The sequence below is a fragment of the Aedes albopictus genome, chromosome 2, assembly GCF_035046485.1.
Source record: "Aedes albopictus strain Foshan chromosome 2, AalbF5, whole genome shotgun sequence".
Classification (NCBI taxonomy): Eukaryota; Metazoa; Arthropoda; class Insecta; order Diptera; family Culicidae; genus Aedes; species Aedes albopictus.
This window is the reverse complement of record NC_085137.1, coordinates 274,060,357-274,081,135: the sequence shown is the minus strand read 5'-3', so window position 1 is coordinate 274,081,135 and position 20,779 is coordinate 274,060,357. Positions and strand designations below refer to the sequence as shown.

The window sequence follows — 20,779 nt, the reverse complement described above, 5'->3', positions numbered from 1 at the left end:
AGGAATTCCTCCGGAAATTCCTCCAGGAATTCCTCCGGAAATTCCTCCAGGAATTCCTCCGGAAATTCCTCCAGGAATTCCTCCGGAAATTCCTCCAGGAATTCCTCCGGAAATTCCTCCAGGAATTCCTCCGGAAATTCCTCCAGGAATTCCTCCGGAAATTCCTCCAGGAATTCCTCCGGAAATTCCTCCAGGAATTCCTCCGGAAATTCCTCCACGAATTCCTCCGGAAATTCCTCCAGGAATTCCTCCGGAAATTCCTCCAGGAATTCCTCCGGAAATTCCTCCAGGAATTCCTCCGGAAATTCCTCCAGGAATTCCTCCGGAAATTCCTCCAGGAATTCCTCCGGGAATTCCTCCAGGAATTCCTCCGGAAATTCCTCCAGGAATTCCTCCGGAAATTCCTCCAGGAATTCCTCCGGAAATTCCTCCAGGAATTCCTCCGGAAATTCCTCCAGGAATTCCTCCGGAAATTCCTCCAGGAATTCCTCCGGAAATTCCTCCAGGAATTCCTCCGGAAATTCCTCCAGGAATTCCTCCGGAAATTCCTCCAGGAATTCCTCCGGAAATTCCTCCAGGAATTCCTCCGGAAATTCCTCCAGGAATTCCTCCGGAAATTCCTCCAGGAATTCCTCCGGAAATTCCTCCAGGAATTCCTCCGGAAATTCCTCCAGGAATTCCTCCGGAAATTCCTCCAGGAATTCCTCCGGAAATTCCTCCAGGAATTCCTCCGGAAATTCCTCCAGGAATTCCTCCGGAAATTCCTCCAGGAATTCCTCCGGAAATTCCTCCAGGAATTCCTCCGGAAATTCCTCCAGGAATTCCTCCGGAAATTCCTCCAGGAATTCCTCCGGAAATTCCTCCAGGAATTCCTCCGGAAATTCCTCCAGGAATTCCTCCGGAAATTCCTCCAGGAATTCCTCCGGAAATTCCTCCAGGAATTCCTCCGGAAATTCCTCCAGGAATTCCTCCGGAAATTCCACCAGGAATTCCTCCGGAAATTCCTCCAGGAATTCCTCCGGAAATTCCTCCAGGAATTCCTCCGGAAATTCCTCCAGGAATTCCTCCGGAAATTCCTCCGGAAATTCCTCCAGGAATTCCTCCGGAAATTCCTCCAGGAATTCCTCCGGAAATTCCTCCAGGAATTCCTCCGGAAATTCCTCCAGGAATTCCTCCGGAAATTCCTCCAGGAATTCCTCCGGAAATTCCTCCAAGAATTCCTCCGGAAATTCCTCCAGGAATTCCTCCGGAAATTCCTCCAGGAATTCCTCCGGAAATTCCTCCAGGAATTCCTCCGGAAATTCCTCCAGGAATTCCTCCGGAAATTCCTCCAGGAATTCCTCCGGAAATTCCTCCAGGAATTCCTCCGGAAATTCCTCCAGGAATTCCTCCGGAAATTCCTCCAGGAATTCCTCTGGAAATTCTTCCACGAATTCCTCTGGAAATTCCTCCAGGAATTCCTCCGGAAATTCCTCCAGGAATTCCTCCGAAATTCCTCCAGGAATTCCTCCGGAAATTCCTCCAGGAATTCCTCTGGAAATTCCTCCGGGAATTCCTCCGGAAATTCCTCCAATAAATCCTCCGGAAGTTCTTTCAGAAGTTCCTCCGGATATTCTTCCAAGAGTTCCTCTTAAAGTTCCTCCACGAATTCCTCTGAAAGTTTCTCCAGGCGTTCCTCCCGGAAACTGTTGGTGGGACTCCCTGGGAGAATTCTTGGGGGAACACCCGGAGGGACTCCTACAAGTATTCCTTGAAGAACTTCTGGAGGAGCTCTTGAGGCAATTCCAAGAGAAACTCCCGCAAGAATTTCCAGGGAGAATTCCTGGAGGAATTCTTGGCGGAATTTTCGAAGGAACTGCTGGAGGAAATGTTGAAGGAATTCCCGGAATATTTTTTGAAGGAACTCCCGGAGAAATTTCCGTTAGAACCGCTGGAAGAAAAGTTAGAGGAATTTCCGGGGCAACTCTTGCAGGAACTTTCGGTCGGAGGAGTCTCTAGAGGAACTTCCTGGGAAAATTCCTGGAGGAACTTCTAGAGGAATTCCTAGAGGAACTCCTGGAAGGATTCCTGGAGGAACTCCCTGAGGAATGCTCGGTGGTACTCCCAGAGGAACTCCTGGAGGAACTTACTGGGAGAATTCCTGAAGAAATTTCTCAATGAACTATGGGAGGAATTTCCGAAAGAACTCCTGGCGGAATATTTTGAGGAAATTCCTGAAGGAATCCTTGGAAAATTTCCCGAAGGAAGTCTGGGAGGAATTCTCATAAAAACTCATAAAAACTTCAGGGTGAACTTCCTGGAGAAATTCTTGGATGCACTTTCGGAGGAATTCACGGAGGAGCTCCTGATGGAATCTTTGGTGCAATTTTAGAGATATTCTTTAGGTGATACCTGTTTGAATTTTCGGAAGAAACTTCTGGAGGAACCTCCGGGGTTTGAGGAGGTAACTTGTGCAAGAGCGTTCGGAAGCATTTTACGCGAAATCACCCGAAACGAGTTTTTGGAAAATTCACTGTAATTTATTTCTGGAAGAACCCTTACAATATCCAGGAAGCATGTCTAAAAGGAATTCTGAATCCCCGGAATCAAATCTCCATAAGAATCTCGTGGAGGAATCCCTAAAAGGAATTCCTGTGACACTTTTCGGGGGAAACTCCTAGGGGAATCCTCGGAATGAGTTTTTGGTAACCTCGCTGGATTGAATAAACTGCAAGAATATCCTTCAAGAGGAATCTCCTGGATGAATTCCGGAGGGAATTCTTTGGAAAGGTTGCCGAGTTCCATGAGGAAACTCCGGAAGGTATTCCTGGATGCATTCTCAGAATGAATACCCAACAGTGGCAGTCTCTAGTTAAAAGCATAAATATACGAATAGCAATCAATGGTTCCGCTCGTGCTCGCATGACAGTCTTTTTTTCATTTTCGAAAAATTTACCCCGGAACCACCGGAACCGATTCCCAGGAAATCCGAATACCGGTTCTAAAATGGCCAACAGTATTTCAGCTAACGAAATATTGGCCCATAATGATGTATTTTGAAAAGCACGATGTTTGAGATGCCGCATGACGGTATTGAACCATTTTCAAAACATGGCCCCGGAGCTGGATTTCGGAAAATCTGTATACCGATTCCATAATGGCCAAATGTATCCTAAGTGTCCAATCACTATGATAAAATGCCATAATTTTCAAAATCATGAAGTTTGATATGTCGCATGGATGGTGTTTATTTATTTTCGAAAATTGGGAACCACCGGAACCGATTCCCGGGAAATCCGAATACCGGTTCCAAAATGGCCAACAGTGTTTCAGACAACGCCAAAACAGCACAGAATGATGCATCTTGAAAAACCGCGAAGTTTGAGGTGTCGCATGATGGTATTGAATCATATTCAAAAATTGACCCGGAACCGGTTCCCCGGAACATCCGTAAAACGGGTCCCAAGGCACGTACTGACCGGGATGGACTTCGAGAAAAAAATTTCTGTCATTCTAGTGCACTTAGGTCTGAAAACTGAACGGCTCTCATATCGGAAATTTACTTTTTCCAAAATGGCCAAATTGAATGACCCATTTTGATTCCGGAATAACTCCGGAACCAGGTGGCCATTCCTACAATCCCTAGCAAATCCTTAAATTAGAAGGATATCCGCTTATTGTGTCAAAATTTGGTCGAAAAATATTGAAAAACAAAAAAGTTATTACGAAAAGAGTATTTTTTCGCACTCTCGTTAGGGGGGGTTGGTAACGGAAGGGTTAGTCGCATACTAATTGCTGATCAAAAAATTAATGTTTTTTGTGTGTAAACCTCGCGTTGTTTAATTCCAATATTGTTGATCGTGCGAACATTGTGTGATCAAAATGTGTAGTGGATTTGTCTTAATTTTGTGTTTCATCGCCTGGGATGGGATGCTAACATAAGGCTGAATTTCAAAAGGCTGAATACAAAAGGCCACCAACCGGCCAGAAATACCTTTACGAATTCCACCAGGAATTCCTGCAGATATTAACTCAGGAATTTCTTCAGAATTTACCTCAGAAACTCTGGGTTTCATCCATGCATTTCCTCCAAAATTGCCACCAAGAATATCTCCAGGAATTACCCCGAGAATTGATCCAGGACTTGATCCAGAAAATCCTCCAGGGATTTCTTTTTGAAATTATTTTAAGAATTTCTTCAGTAATTCCTCCAGGAGTTTTCCAGGGATTCCTCCGGGAATTCTTCCAAGGTTTCCTTGAGGATTTTTTCCAGAAATTTCTCCTACAAGGATTCCTCCAGTGATTTCTCCTGGAATTAGTTCAAGGGATCCCTCCAGCAATCCCACCAGCATTTTCTCCAGGAGTTCCTTCTGGAATTGGTTCAGGTATTTACCAGATATTCCTTCAGGGATTCCTCTAAAGATTCTTCCAGAGATTCCCCCAGGAACTCCTCCGATGGTTCCTCCAATAATTCATCTAGATTTTCTTCCAATAATTTTTCCTGGAATTCCTTCAGAAATTCCTCTGGAAATTCCTAATGGAATTTCTGCAAGGATTCCTCCAGGAGTTCCTCTGGAGATTTCTCAAGGATTCATCCGGTTATTCCTCCAGGTATTTCTCTATGGATACCTCATGAAATTCCTGTAGAAATTCCATAAGGGATTCCTCGAAGAATTTCCCCAGAAAATCTTTAAAGGATTCCTCCAGGGATTCTACCTGAAAGTTTTCCAGCGATCCTTCAAGAAAATCCTCCAGGAATTCCTCCAGGAGTTCCTCTGAAGATTTCTCAAGGATTTTCTCTAGATATTCTTCCAGGAATCCGCACAGGCATTCCTTCAGGAGCTTCTCCAGGGAATCCCTTAGGGATCGCTCTAGAATTCCTCCAGGAATTCTTTTAGGAATACCTTCAGGCACTCCTCCAGTGAATTTTATACACGCATCATTCCAAGAATCCAGGTAGTTAACTCTTTAATTTACATCGATGAAAAGTTGGCTAGCAACCAAACAGCATTCTTTATCTGAGATTTTTCCTTCTTTTTAAAAAGGCTGGTATGAAAGAGTGGGCCTTGACATAAAAAATCAATCAAGATAAAAAAAAACACGAGCTATGTGTTTCCCAGGGTAAGAAGCATGTTCTAATAGAAATGTGAACTTCTTCTTAGTCTACAATATTGGATTATGAAAACGGATGGAGACAAATGTACAAAATGGAAGATAACGTGTCTCTGGAGCCGGCCTTCCACTGTATATACAACCCAGCTAACACAAAGTCTTATATCGCCCCCTTCATGCTGGAACTAGGTAACTCGTTCTGGAAAATACGGATAAAAATAGCTGGTATTTAAAACTGTTCCTGGTATAAAACAAACTCTTTGTTGGTCTTAAAAGTTTAATTAATATGTGTTTTCGGATTTTCAATTGACAAACTTGTGTTTATTGTGGTGTACGTTCAGATATAAAAAAATTTCTTGCGATTTTGCAAAACCAGTTACCTAGTTCTAACATAAGGGGACTATATGATGTTGAATAGGATGCTAATGTAGAGGCTATATGCGTACATGCTTCCATTTAACTCCGTGTAAAGTGTGCTTATATCGCCTCCACTTTTGCATCCTATGCGACATCATATGCGATCATGTTTTGACTGGGAAATGAGTTTACATACCCTTTGGAGTCATACAACTGAATAATCAATGAAATATGATATGTAGAACAAAATAAGAAAATTAACAAAAACATTAGAAAAATTACGTCGTAGTGCAAGAACCACAATTCAAATGGGCAATACAAGGTTTGCCGGGTCAGCTAGTTTCAATATAAATGTGTTCTAAAGTGAACAAAAAACTGTCAATACACATCCTTTTAATTTGTTTACTCTAAATATTAAATGTGAATAATCTGTTTGTTTAAAATGGAAGCCTTACAATTCAGATGCAATTAACGATATTTTTCAGATTTCAGGGTTTTAAGGCTCATGAAACCATTATTCAATCATCAGCAATCATCAACTATTCAAAAGCAGTTTTTTCGTCTAATTTCACAAATCCGTTCATGAAAATGATTTCACTGTTATCCAGATGGTACACAGAGTGCAGTGATATTTTTTATTGACATCGGTTGGGGTTAAGGCGAGAAAACTGGACAGACAGACAGACAGACAGAAAGAAATCCATTTTTATATATAGAGATAGATATAAATAGATGTTTTATATGGAAGCATCATAGATGGCCTGGGGTGTAAACTGTGTATTCAATGCTCATATTACTACTCTGGAGTATCGCTGATATAGGTCGTATTTTAGATATTGAGATGTTTTAGTAGCAATGCTTGATGAGCAAGGTTAAGCAAATAATTCTTGCAACTCGAGCAAATTAATCAAATAAATAACTACGGAATCACACAACTTTTTATATCTTGTTTGTGTAACACGACGGATTTCATTATTTGGAACTCTTCGGATTTTTCAATTGAAGGTTGAAATTAACACAAAATTAATGTATTGATACAGAAAAAGATTACAAACGAAAGACGACCGATCAGCAAGCGGCTCAAACCTACACTAACTGGCAGTCTTGTGCATTATCACCATCATAACACAAAAAAGCCGCAACATCAACATTGCCCTTCTTCCTCCATCAACGCTACAGCCGACCGTCTCTATGTTGCTAACGAAACACATTCGAGACGAACGCATTGATACGGTGGCTGCCGTCGCCCCGCTCTTTCTCTGCACATCTCCTGAGCAGCCGAACGCTTGTTTACCGTCGTTTCGACGCAGAGCTACAGTCGAGTCTCTTACTAAACGAATTCCTATTAAACGGACTCCTATTAAACGAACTCCTACTAGACAGGGGTGAGCGTTATAGGAGACTAAGAGCTTATGGGATTTCGGCATTTTGGGGGTGTGGCCTATTATCTCGGGTGTGTTAGGAGTTAACGCAATACTTTCTTCGGCAAAGTTTTAGGGCTTGATAAGATCTACCATTTAGAACTTTGGTTCATATGATTAGTTGGCAATTTGGCCGCTAGAGGGACCATCAACAATCTGATGCTAAATTGCACTACGGGAACCATATCAGGTTGTCAAACAAACGTTACGATATGCGACAGCTCAAGATCCTGATAATTTGGAAGGATAGTGTCTTCGGGAAAGTTGTTGGGTACGCCAATAACTTACTGACGATGTATTGCGAAGTTCGAAATTCCTCCACTGGGCGGCGCTAGTGAGCAAGTAAAATTTCAAAACCTCATATCTCAGAATCCCGATAACTTAGGAAGATGGTGTCTTCGGCAAAGTTGATCAGTATGACATAAACTTACATAAAAATAAACACTTGTTTCGCAATTCTGCCACTAGGCGGCGCTAGTGAACATGCAAATTTTAGAAATCTCATAGCTTCCTGATAATTTAGAAAGTTGGTGTCTTCGGCAAAGTTGATCAGTATAACATAAACTTACATAAAAATAAACACTTGTTTTGCAATTCTGCCACTAGGCGGCGTTTACCGGGTTTTTTCGTCTTTTTTTCGATTTTTTTTGGCGGTTTTTCGGCTTGGCAAAACTAGTGTCGCTCCCCCAGATAACTTAGAAAGTTGGTGTCTTCGGAAAAGTTGATCAGAATGACATGAGCTTACATAAAAATAAACACTTGCTTCGCAATTCTGCCACTAGGAGGCGCTAGTAAACTTGCAAATTTTAAAAATCTCAAAGCTCAGAATCCTGATAACTTAGGAAGTTGGTGTCTTCGGTAAAGTTGATCAGTATGACATAAACTTACATAAAAATAAACACTTGGTTCAAAATTCTGCCACTAGGAGGCGCTAGTGAACTTGCAAATTTTAGAAATCTCATAGCTCAGAATTCTGATAACTTAGGAAGTTGGTGTTTTCGGCAAAGTTGGTCAGTATAACCTAAATTTACATAAAAATAAACACTTGTTTCGCGATTCTGCCACTAGGCGGCGTTTACCGGGTTTTTTCATCTTTTTTCGATTTTTTTGGCGATTTTTCGGCTTGGCAAAACTAGTGTCGCTCCCCCCGATAACTTAGAAAGTTGGTGTCTTCGGAAAAGTTGATCAGAATGACAAGAACTTACATAAAAATAAACACTTGGTTCAAAATTCTGCCACTAGGAGGCGCTAGTGAACTTTCAAATTTTAGAAATCTCATAGCTCAGAATCCTGATAATATAGGAAGTTGGTGTCTTCGGCAAAGTTGATCAGTATGACATAAACTTACATAAAAATAAACACTTGTTTCAAAATTCTGCCACTAGGCGATGCTAGTGAACATACAAATTTTAGAAATCTCATAGCTCAGAATCCTGATAACTTAGAAAGTTGGTGTCTTTGGGAAAGTTGATCAGAGTGACATAAACTTACATAAAAATAAACACTTGTTTCGAAATTCTGCCACTAGGCGGCGCTAGTGAACATGCAAAGCCGAAAAACCGCCAAAAAAGTCGAAAAAAGACGAAAAAACCCGGTAAACGCCGCCTAGTGGCAGAATTGCGAAACAAATGTTTATTTTTATGTAAGTTTATGTCATACTGATCAACTTTGCCGAAAACACCAACTTCCTAAGTTATCAGAATTCTGAGCTATGAGATTTCTAAAATTTACAAGTTCACTAGCGCCTCCTATTGGCAGAATTTTGAAACAAGTGTTTATTTTTATGTAAGTTTATGTCATACTGATCAACTTTGCCGAAGACACCAACTTTCAAAGTTATCAGGATTCTGAGCTATGAGATTTCTAAAATTTGCAAGTTCATTAGCGCCACCTAGTGGCAGAATTGCGAAACAAGTGTTTATTTTTATGTAAGTTCATGTCATACTGATCAACTTTGCCGAAGACACCATATTCCTAAGTTATCGGGATTCTGAGATATGAGGTTTTGAAATTTTACTTGCTCACTAGCGCCGCCCAGTGGAGGAATTTCGAACTTCGCAACTCATTGTCAGTAAGTTATTGGCGTACCCAACAACTTTCCCGAAGACACTATCCTTCCAAATTATCAGGGTCTTGAGCTGTCGCATATCGTAACGTTTGCTTGACAACCTGATATGGTTCCCGTAGTGCAATTTAGCATCAGATTGCCAACTTGCCAACTAATCATATGAACCAAAGTTCTAAATGGTAGATCTTAACATGCCCTAAAACTTTGCCGAAGAAAGTATTGCGTTAACTCTTAACACACTCGAGATAATAGGCCACACCCCCAAAATGCCGAAATCCCATAAGCTCTTAGTCTCCTATTAAGCGGATTCCTATTGCGCCCCCCGACCAGTGATCTTATAAGAGTCTCGACTGTATGTCACTCACTGCCGGGTGACTCTCATCTAAAAGGGCCAGGATGAAGGTCAATTTGTTTAGTAGTATTGCATGGCGTAGCAAACACAAACATAGCACGCCCTATGAATAGAATGCAAGGCGTAGAACAAAAACTCGCTTCGGTGTTTAATCGTGTGGTTCGAAAACAAGAGACGATCGCTGCTGCTGGATGTGGTTGACTCTGCATTGAACGAGGGTTGGCTTGAGTGGCTTTTGCGTGAATCGATTATGTTTTGATGGACTGCGTTTGTCGTATGAAGTGATGGTTAAAGCGAGTGTCGTTCGGCATTAACCATCCTGAAACTGCACAACCCTGCTAACTGGTATGAATGATCGTTCGGATCACGTTTATTTCGGGTCTCATTAGGTGATTCGTTACATTTGTCATTATTTTCTTATCAAGACATTACCTTCCCATAACATATTTTGTTTAACAATCTTATTTTGTTATGATCAAGCTATTGGTTAATATATGTTTATTGCAGGCCAAGCTTAGTTATTATTGTACTATTGAGAGTGTACAAATATTGTATCAACAATAGCACAACAATAGCAAATTTTGAAATTCACATCATTCGAGAATTCCGTTGTTTAGAACATTGCGTGATGAGGAGCGTGTGCGTATTCTCTCAGTATCTCTTTCTCTTCCTTCTGGCATTACATTTTGATACAGAGCCAACTTCTTAGCTTAGGAGTTTTAGTACTTGGACAACTATGACCAGATTTTCTGTCCCTCGTATTGAGTAACAAATATAGGGTACTTCAAGCACTCGATCTAAAAGCTCTTTTTATGTTCTATGTTGTGGACTTTGTGGTAGTTTTGGAACTAATCAAGTAGGCTGAGGATGGCATTCATTCCATGACCAGTCCAACTGTCAAGAAGCAAGTACACAACCTACCACAAATGGGTGACGAGGATCGGATCTCGGGGAAGTTGCTCGATTTCAATGAAAAAGAAAAAGAAGTAGAATGAACCCATGAATAAATCGAAGATGCGATACCCTCAGTCCAGCCCAATGTGTCAAAGTCGTCTGAATGTTTTCGGCTCGAAAGTTCAAAAAGCTGGCCATCGAGGATCTATTGCGACAAGATTTACCGAGGGAACCCGTGCTACCATCGAATTGAAGACAATGAATCGGCTGGAAATGAAAGTTTAACGAAGCGATCAAATCTACGGTGCCACGCCTCCTCAAGACGCACGAGGAACAAATAAAGTCCTACACAGACAACCGGTTGGTTGGTCCGGTGAAGGCGCGACAAGTAAAGTCCTTCACGGACAACCGGATGCACATTGGGCAAAATCAAGCCCAAAGGTGGAAAAAATTAATAACTTTCTTAATACAAGACACTATGTGACCATCAATGGCTTGTTCGAAAGCAAATTTTCTCAAGAATTGGTTGGTGGATGACTAATGTACGGGCAACTTATCTGAAGCGAGTTATAGAGCCCGTTTTACCCCAGTTCCCCCTAAAATTTGTGAATTTCTGTTATTGTACGGCACTTGTTATGATTTTAATGATTATTTCGCTGGGATACCATCGCCCCACTCCCATTGAGTAACGTTACATACAAAAAGTTATTAAAATGTTGGAATTTTAGGGTGTTGTGGGGTCAATTAGACAATGGTATATTTTCAAGGTAGAAATTCATTTTTTATTTTTATTTATGATTTTTTACGTGACAATAACTAAATAAATGATCGAACACACATGGTTTATTTCTAAAGAAACCATTTTTGGCGAGTTTGATTTCAAATTATTGGTTATATTTAAGTTTTCCCGCATACAAATATGAATAGTTCCCATCCTTATAAGGTACACCGGGGCAAGTTGAAACGGGTGGGGCAAGATGAAACAGCGGGTTAACATGATGTTTTCTAATGATGATAAACAGTTTGATCGCCATAAAACATAGTTTTTGATTCAAACCACCTTTTAGCGAAGGATAAATTTCCAAATTGTATTGAAATCTATTTCAAAATTTCGTGTTTCACTTTGCCCCACCCGTTTCAACTTGCCCCGGTGTACCTTACCACCGATTCCAAACATTTCCAAACGATGAGCCATTGCTTATATACTCCAAAAATATCCTAAATGTTGTTTGCGCATAGCCCCATAGACGGGAGGTGACGGCAGCATATAGTTTTAGAGCTTAGTTTACCCAAACTTCCCTATAAACTTATTTTTTATTGTTTTTAAATTAAAACAACTTTAACTTCAAACTTCTATGCATGATATGAGTTAATATTGATGAAGAGCTAACCAGTAATATCACTGCATCCTATGAAATTTGGAAATTTAGGGTACAATGGGGTTAAATGAAAAAAAAACAATCAAAAGTCGACAAATAACTTGTTTGAAAGAATATATCCATACGAGTTCATTAATCACTGATTGATGCACAGGTAGAACACATATAGCCGAAGCGCGGCCGCGTAAATGAAAACCGCGTAAAAAAAGACCTGACTGTAACATCTTTCATGTATACTCATTGGAATCAGAAGGTTATAATATGAATGATATATTATATCAACTGCAATGGAATAATTTTATTATACTTTAAGGGAAATTGGGGTGAAACAGACTTTACACCCCGCTGAAGGAATGTCGTAAGTACAAGAATCATTCGTATAGAAATTATCTGCCAAACAAGCTATTTGTCACCTTATATGGTCATTCAAGCTTTTTGAATGTTTTTTTTTCTCATTTACCTTTAATTTCCAAACTTCATAGGATGCAGAGAAATTACTGGTTAGCTCTTTATCAATATTAACTCATATCATGCATAGAAGTTTGAAGTTAAAGTTGTTCTAATTTAAAAACAATAAAAAATAAGTTTATAGGGGAGTTTGGGTAAACTAAGCTCTAAAACTATATGCTGCCGTCACCTCCCGTCTATGGGGCTATGCGCAAACAACATTTAGGATATTTTTGGAGTATATAAGCAATGGCTCATCGTTTGGAAATGTTTGGAATCGGTGGTATAAGGATGGGAACTATTCATATTTGTATGCGGGAAAACTTAAATATAACCAATAATTTGAGATCAAACTCGCCAAAAATGGTTTCTTTAGAAATAAACCATGTGTGTTCGATCATTTATTTAGTTATTGTCACGTAAAAAATCATAAATAAAAATAAAAAATGAATTTCTACCTTGAAAATATACCATTGTCTAATTGACCCCACAACACCCTAAAATTCCAACATTTTAATAACTTTTTGTATGTAACGTTACTCAATGGGAGTGGGGCGATGGTTTCCCAGCGAAATAATCATTAAAATCATAACAAGTGCCGTACAATAACAGAAATTCACAAATTTTAGGAGGAACTGGGGTAAAACGGGCTCTATAACTCGCTTCAGATAAGTTGCCCGTACATTAATCATCCACCAATCAATTCTTGAGAAAATTTGCTTTCGAATAAGCCATTGATGGTCACATAGTGTCTTGTATTAAGAAAGTTATTAATTTTTTCCACCTTTGGGCTTGATTTTGCCCAATGTGGGATGGTTGGTCTGGTGGAGGCACGACAAATAAAGTCCTTCACGGACAACCGGTTGGTTGGTCCGGTGAAGGCACGACAAGTAAAGTCTTTCACGGACAACCTGTTGGTTGGTTCGGTAAGGGCATGACAGATGAAGTCCCTCACGAACATTCATGAGCGCAAGACAAAATCAAAGTCCATCACGGATTGAGCTAAAACATTCCGGCCATTTAATATGTAAAAAGCTTTTTCAAATATAAAGAAAAGGAGATGTGGTAGTTTTGGAACTAATGAAGTAGGCTGAGGATGGCGTTCATTCTATGACCAGTTCAACTGTCAAGAAGCAAGTACGCAACCCACCACAGACTTATAACTTTGTTACTTTGTTATGAGTTTAATATTATAAAAGGTATTGATAATAATCCAAAGGCAAATTTGCTTTGGATTATTATCAATACCTTTTAAAGTTCATAATTTGTTTTTCAATTATTTTTTCATTACCTGCTATTAAGATGTCAATGAAACTAACATTTATTTGTGATTTTGCCGCTTATGACAGGCAAGTTTATAACATAACATGTTATGCTAATAACACAAAAATATCTGATTTTGTTACTTAGTTATTTTGCCAAAACAACACATTTTCTTATGCTTTTGTTATTCCTCTCTGCACGGGAAGAAGTTTAATATATCTTTTTTGTCGTTGTGACATGCCATTAAATTTCCTATTTGTTTGTGTTTTTTGTTAAAAACGATAAGTTTTTGAATTATTTACTAATTGCATGCTTCTTCTTCATAAATACTTGCTTTTCCAAGATTAGTGATAGTCTGGTTTACATAATATACAAACGAGCATATTCCACATTTCCAAAAAGCTTTGGATGTCAAGTTTTAGCGTCAATCATTGATAACACTAGTTTACAGCATTTTTGAACTCGATAAGTTGATGATCGTTTTTGGTGTAGAATCATGCCCTGAATTCGAAAACGCGAAGGAAAAAAATTACAGTAGAGCGGAAATTTTTTCGACTTTCCATACAAGGTTGATGATTTGAAATCTATTTTTGTTCTATTTTCAAGCAATGTCGCTCACTTGAAACAGCTCAGTCTCCGTAACCAATGCTCCGATTGAGCTTATTTTTTTTACTGTAACTCGCCTACATATGATATGTCAAATAATCGTTGAGAAAGAATTTTTAAATTTTTTTTTTCTCTTTGAAAAAAAAAACACATTCCTTCGAATATTTTTTGAAATTTTGCTAAAATTTAAGGAGATCGTCAAAACTCGCCAATATCTTGAATTTCATCAATCTGACGCAAAACCTGTATTCAGATGATCGAATGGTATGATATTCAGCTTTTAATTTATGGAAAAAGATTTAAAATTGGTTGAACAAAACGAAAGATATTTGAATTTTAGTTAATTCCATATTTTAAAAAGTTGTAAAACTCGATATTGAGCTAAAACTCAAAAACTGTTCTACTTTAAATTTTTTGAAGCACGGTTTCGAAATCAGCGCTAAATTATGCTCCAAAAATTTTGGTCGTTGACAGAAGTTCACGACTTTCGTTTTATTTTGTAAACTAGTGTAATGTTTAAATAAGAAAACAGATGGGATATTGATTTTAAAGAATATACATACATTCGTTTAAACATAAAAAAAACACATGTAGAACACAAACTTCTGTAAAGAGGGGACTACTGCGGCATTGAATAGAAACATTTGACCAATTTTCTTATTATATGTATCAATCTAAATAGTCTCTAAAGACTATTTCCAATACACATTTGCAGTGAATTAGTAAATAAATGTTTATGTGGTTTGGCAATTTTTCAAAATAGAATATGAAGATGAATCTCTTAACACCCCATGAGTTCTTAACACCCCATTTTATGGTATCTTGAAAAAAGTACATGGGAGCAATCTTATTTGATTTTTCAGATACATTCGATCAAGTGTGTATCAAATAATTTCTCAACTATATGTCAATCGTTTAAGAATGTGTGAGATTATGAATGCAAGATTTTATTATAATAGGCCAGTTAGCAATAAAGATATAATTCAAACAAGACACAGATATCAATATGACTAATATGCAATAATTTTTAGAACAACTGATTTAATATCCAATCAACTTTTCAAGCTTCTGTTGATGAATTCAATTTTTTTGTAGCATCTGAAAGTTACTAGGCTTTTGCTTATTGATACTTGCCAATTTTATCGCAATTGCACATTTCGTTCTAGAGTTATTCAAACAAGTATCAATAATGACATGCTGATTTGTTAGCACTCTCCTTGGCCAAAAGTAAAATAATTAATCTGCCGAAGTCACCAGTTCACCTATTTTAAATCAAATATAAATTATTCAAAGCATGCAATGTGGCTACCCTTATCTTCGCTTTACACAAAAGTTTAATTTGAAAACCAGGTTTGCCAGCGATCAGCAATCAAACGAACAGCACTTTATAAGGATGACTCCTAATGATATGGGTCAAATGGTTTCCTAGAAGGAATAGTCTTAAAAAAAAGTGACCTCCTTCTGAGGAACGATATTCTTTTCAATTAAATAGCGGTTGTATGAAATATATTATGTTACACTTACCACGAACTTTAGTTTCATTATGGAGTAACTAACTAACGTACTGTTATATTGATAAACGAAATGTGAATGTTATTGAATGAATGATATACGCTTTTATACGAACATCATATTCAGCACCCCCCTTCACAAAGTTGAAGAAATACTATTCGTTTAGTACATAAAAAGCTGGTCATGTTCGTACTGTAGCGAACACCCTTTCTTCCGCCAATTAATTTTTCAACGACTGCATACAATGTGGTGCGTATACAATGGAAACATGATTTTTTTACACATGGATGATCCTCCAACCTGACCGGTGAAATAAGAAATTCGAAAATTGCGACGGAGAACACTAACTAGCAGAGTGATAAAATTGAGTACGCGCACGTTTGTGTGTGTGTGTGTGTGTGTGTGTTTTTATTTTAGGAGTCCAAAAATCTTCTACAGACGCTGTATGGGATTCGAATGTGCGCCTGCCCACTAAAAACACTCTCCTAGTTCACCTCCACCTTAAATTCCCCTCCGGTACCACCATGCAGTATTTCTTCGGATCGGAGGGGAGGCGTTATGTGCCTTGTGCACCATCACCAATTCGTTATCCTAATCTTCTTCATGCTATGCGCACCGCTTCGTTAGTATGCTGTTAATATTCTAGTATCGCCACTAAGCGACATACATGCTATTTTTCAAATTTGTTATTCTAATCGTTCTAAGCCTTTCGGCTCCTGTTAGCTTGTTATTGCTTAAGGCGAAACTGGAAGCATTTCCTCACTTTTTGGTTTTTAATTTTTTATTAGATAACGAAGCAATATTTTCAAAATCGGTTTTCGTGCACATGTAGAGTATGGATCAAGGTATCTTCTGATTTTTTTTTTGTAATGGAAAATGTTTTTCGTTTTTGCAGAAACCATTTTTGAACAAAATTTCACAAAAAAATGGTTTCTACGAAAACGGAAAACATTTTCCACCTCAAAAAATTCAGAAGATACCTTGATCTATACTCTACATGTGCACGAAAACCGATTTTGAAAATATTGCTTCGTTATTTAATAAAAAATCAAAAACCGAAAAAATGAGAAAATGCTTCCAGTTTCGCCTTAAGGCGAAACTGGAGGCTTTTCCGTTGGGAACAGCGTGCGCTATGAGCGGATTCAAATTTTCTTGGTAGTAGTGAGGTGCTTGAAATGCGAAAATGGGGAGTAATGTAATCACGCCGATATTTGAACAACAAAAACAAGTTGAACTGATTATGATTTTAAATCATTAAACAAATAAACAAATAAACAAATAAACAAATAAACAAATAAACAAATAAACAAATAAACAAATAAACAAATAAACAAATAAACAAATAAACAAATAAACAAATAAACAAATAAACAAATAAACAAATAAACAAATAAACAAATAAACAAATAAACAAATAAACAAATAAACAAATAAACAAATAAACAAATAAACAAATAAACAAATAAACAAATAAACAAATAAACAAATAAACAAATAAACAAATAAACAAATAAACAAATAAACAAATAAACAAATAAACAAATAAACAAATAAACAAATAAACAAATAAACAAATAAACAAATAAACAAATAAACAAATAAACAAATAAACAAATAAACAAATAAACAAATAAACAAATAAACAAATAAACAAATAAACAAATAAACAAATAAACAAATAAACAAATAAACAAATAAACAAATAAACAAATAAACAAATAAACAAATAAACAAATAAACAAATAAACAAATAAACAAATAAACAAATAAACAAATAAACAAATAAACAAATAAACAAATAAACAAATAAACAAATAAACAAATAAACAAATAAACAAATAAACAAATAAACAAATAAACAAATAAACAAATAAACAAATAAACAAATAAACAAATAAACAAATAAACAAATAAACAAATAAACAAATAAACAAATAAACAAATAAACAAATAAACAAATAAACAAATAAACAAATAAACAAATAAACAAATAAACAAATAAACAAATAAACAAATAAACAAATAAACAAATAAACAAATAAACAAATAAACAAATAAACAAATAAACAAATAAACAAATAAACAAATAAACAAATAAACAAATAAACAAATAAACAAATAAACAAATAAACAAATAAACAAATAAACAAATAAACAAATAAACAAATAAACAAATAAACAAATAAACAAATAAACAAATAAACAAATAAACAAATAAACAAATAAACAAATAAACAAATAAACAAATAAACAAATAAACAAATAAACAAATAAACAAATAAACAAATAAACAAATAAACAAATAAACAAATAAACAAATAAACAAATAAACAAATAAACAAATAAACAAATAAACAAATAAACAAATAAACAAATAAACAAATAAACAAATAAACAAATAAACAAATAAACAAATAAACAAATAAACAAATAAACAAATAAACAAATAAACAAATAAACAAATAAACAAATAAACAAATAAACAAATAAACAAATAAACAAATAAACAAATAAACAAATAAACAAATAAACAAATAAACAAATAAACAAATAAACAAATAAACAAATAAACAAATAAACAAATAAACAAATAAACAAATAAACAAATAAACAAATAAACAAATAAACAAATAAACAAATAAACAAATAAACAAATAAACAAATAAACAAATAAACAAATAAACAAATAAACAAATAAACAAATAAAAAAATAAACAAATAAACAAAACAGTTTCTTACCGATTTTGGCAACACTCGTTTTTGTCTACTCCCGATTTTGGCAACACCCGTTTTTGGCAACATTTCCTTCCCGATTTTGGCGACACCCGTTTTTGGCAACAACTTCTTACCGATTTTGGCAACACCCGATTTTGACAACAATTTTTTACCGATTTTGGCAACAAAAAATTTTGACCAAAATTTTTTTACCGAAAAATCGTTTGTATTTGTAGACGTTTTTATATTTCAGCCTTACTCTTCTTCAAAAAATCAATATTCATTAAATTTTCCAAAATCAACAATTTTATAAATCATGGCGTAATTTATGAACGTCACCTAAAGGGATCGTGTTATAACTTGTGAATAGTCCATATTTAAAATATAAGTCAAATTGACGTATAAAAGTTGAAAATATTCCACAAAAAAAATTACCGATTTTGGCAACATAAAATTCACCTCGTGTTGCCAAAATCGGTAAGAAAGTATACATATTTTTTCACGTTTTACAGCCAATGATATTATTTTTCTATTAGCCAGCAACCAACAAAAATAAAACTTGAAAAAAAAAAACATTAATTGTTTTCTAATGCTCTTGTAATACGTTTATAAAGCATGTTTTGAAAATTCGATAGACAAAGATGTTTTCTGTGTTACTTGGGATAATCTTCGAGGCCAAAAAACGATACGCCGAGCTTCATTTTGACCACAACCTTCCTGCCAAAAAGCTGTGGTGCAACCTCAGAAGAGAGGGCATCCACAACTCGACGAAGCAGTGTCTCTGATGAAGTTGACTTAACAGGTTTTTCTCGGATGGACATCGCCAGCTTCAGAGTAGGAACCAAATCTGTACATCAACAGAGCCGCTCCATCGGACAGCCGTTGACCATGGAGCAATGGAGTTCAATTTTCGTAACACGAACACTGAAGAAGTATGCCGGAAGATATTTGAGATTCAGACGAATGCCGCTGGCTCCGACAACATTCCAATATCTTTTATTAAAATGATGTGTCCCTTCATCCTTCCGCTGCTTTGCCATCTCTTCAACACAATTATCGAAACTCACCCCTTTCCGTCTCTGTGGAAAACCGCCATCGTTACGCCAATACCGAAAACATCCAATCCTACAACGCCGAAGGATTTCCGCCCCATCAGCGTTCTGCCTGCAGTCTCGAAAGTGTTAGAGAAGATGGTCAGATTTCTGAACACCTGGATAACCCGAATGCTCGTCTCCTTGCTCGAAATCAATCTGGATATCGGAAAGGTTTCAGTACCACGACCGCGCCAGCGAAAGTGGTTCACGACGTGTACAGCAACTTCGAGAACAGTTGTACCATCATGGTGCTAGTGGATTTTTCACTAGCATTCAACTGCGTGGATCACCGCATGCTACGCACCAACTTCAACGAAGAATTTCTATTCTCCCGAACTGCATGTGACCTGGTATCATCATTTCTAGGAGAACGACACCAGACGGTTCGTGTTGGTGATAAGATGTCTGCTGTTTGCGAGGTTACCGACGGAACGCCCCAAGCCTCCTGCCTAAGCGCCCTCCTCTTTAGCCTTTACATCAACAATCTCCCTACCACTCTGAAATTTAACTATCAGCTTTACGCTGATGACCTCCAGATCTACATATCTGGACCCATCGACAACATCGATCGTCTGGTACGTATCATCAACGAAGACCTAAATGAGGTTGCACAGTGGGCAAAACAAAACCGATTGTATCCAAACCCAAAGAAAACCCAGATGATCGTCTTCAGTAAGACTGGGACAGTCAGACCTCAAACAGATGTAGTGTTTGATGGAGAGGTTATTCCGCCATCCAACAGAGTGGTTAACCTCGGCCTTCACCTTGACAACAATTTGACCTGGTCCCACCAAGTCAATACGGTGGTACAAAAGGTCTATAACACTCTTAGAACTTTTCGACGTTTCGCTGCCGTTCTCTCCATGCCAACTCGACATAAACTGGTGCAAGCCGTGATTGTGCCTATTTTCACTTACTGTGATATAGTCTACTACCATGGCCTTTCTGCAGCACTCAAGCGTCAACTCCACCGATGCTTCAAGTCTGCTGTACGGTTTGTGTACAACCTACGTCGTCGTGATTCAACGGGCACCGTACGGAATAGCATCTTGGGACACGACCTGCCAGCCAATTACCACCTGCGAACCTGTTGTTTTATGAAGCAGGGATATGATGGTAGCCTACCAGGATACATCCAAGATCATCTTGTGCATGGTCAGATGGAACGAACCCGTTCCCTTATCATCCCGAGGCACACAACATCGAGCGGCAAAAGTTTGATTGTCACTGGAGCCGCCTGCTGGAACAACCTACCGACAGATGTGAAGCAGAAGCCTACAATTACGACCTTCAAGACAGCCGTGAAACGGCTTGCGCAAAATCCAAATTAATCAGTATTTAACTATTCAACTTTCACTTTTCATTGATATATTGTTAATTTGTTTCATTTTGTTCTAACGTAGCTAAATTTGTTAATTTTTATGTATCCTAAGTAATATTAAAATAAGTAAGTTTCCTTGACCTCATTTAAAGTGTATACTGGCAGGTTATCGTTTTTAATAAAATTACAAATTACAAATTACAAATATTGAGGGTGTTAAAGGAAACGTATGAATCATGAGAATCTTCATGGGAAATGA

At 37.2% G+C, this 20,779-nt stretch overlaps 1 protein-coding gene across 1 annotated transcript in view; it reads left to right on the top strand.

Moving 5' to 3' along the window:
- Positions 1–20,530, top strand: part of LOC134286561 (uncharacterized) — a 42,725-nt gene extending 22,195 nt beyond the window's left edge. Inside the window, exon 2 of the mRNA XM_062848191.1 lies at positions 19,262–20,530. Within this exon, the coding sequence (XP_062704175.1) occupies positions 19,262–20,530 (1,269 nt within the window). The remainder of the gene's footprint in view (positions 1–19,261) is intronic.
- The last annotated feature ends 249 nt before the right edge of the window (positions 20,531–20,779 follow it).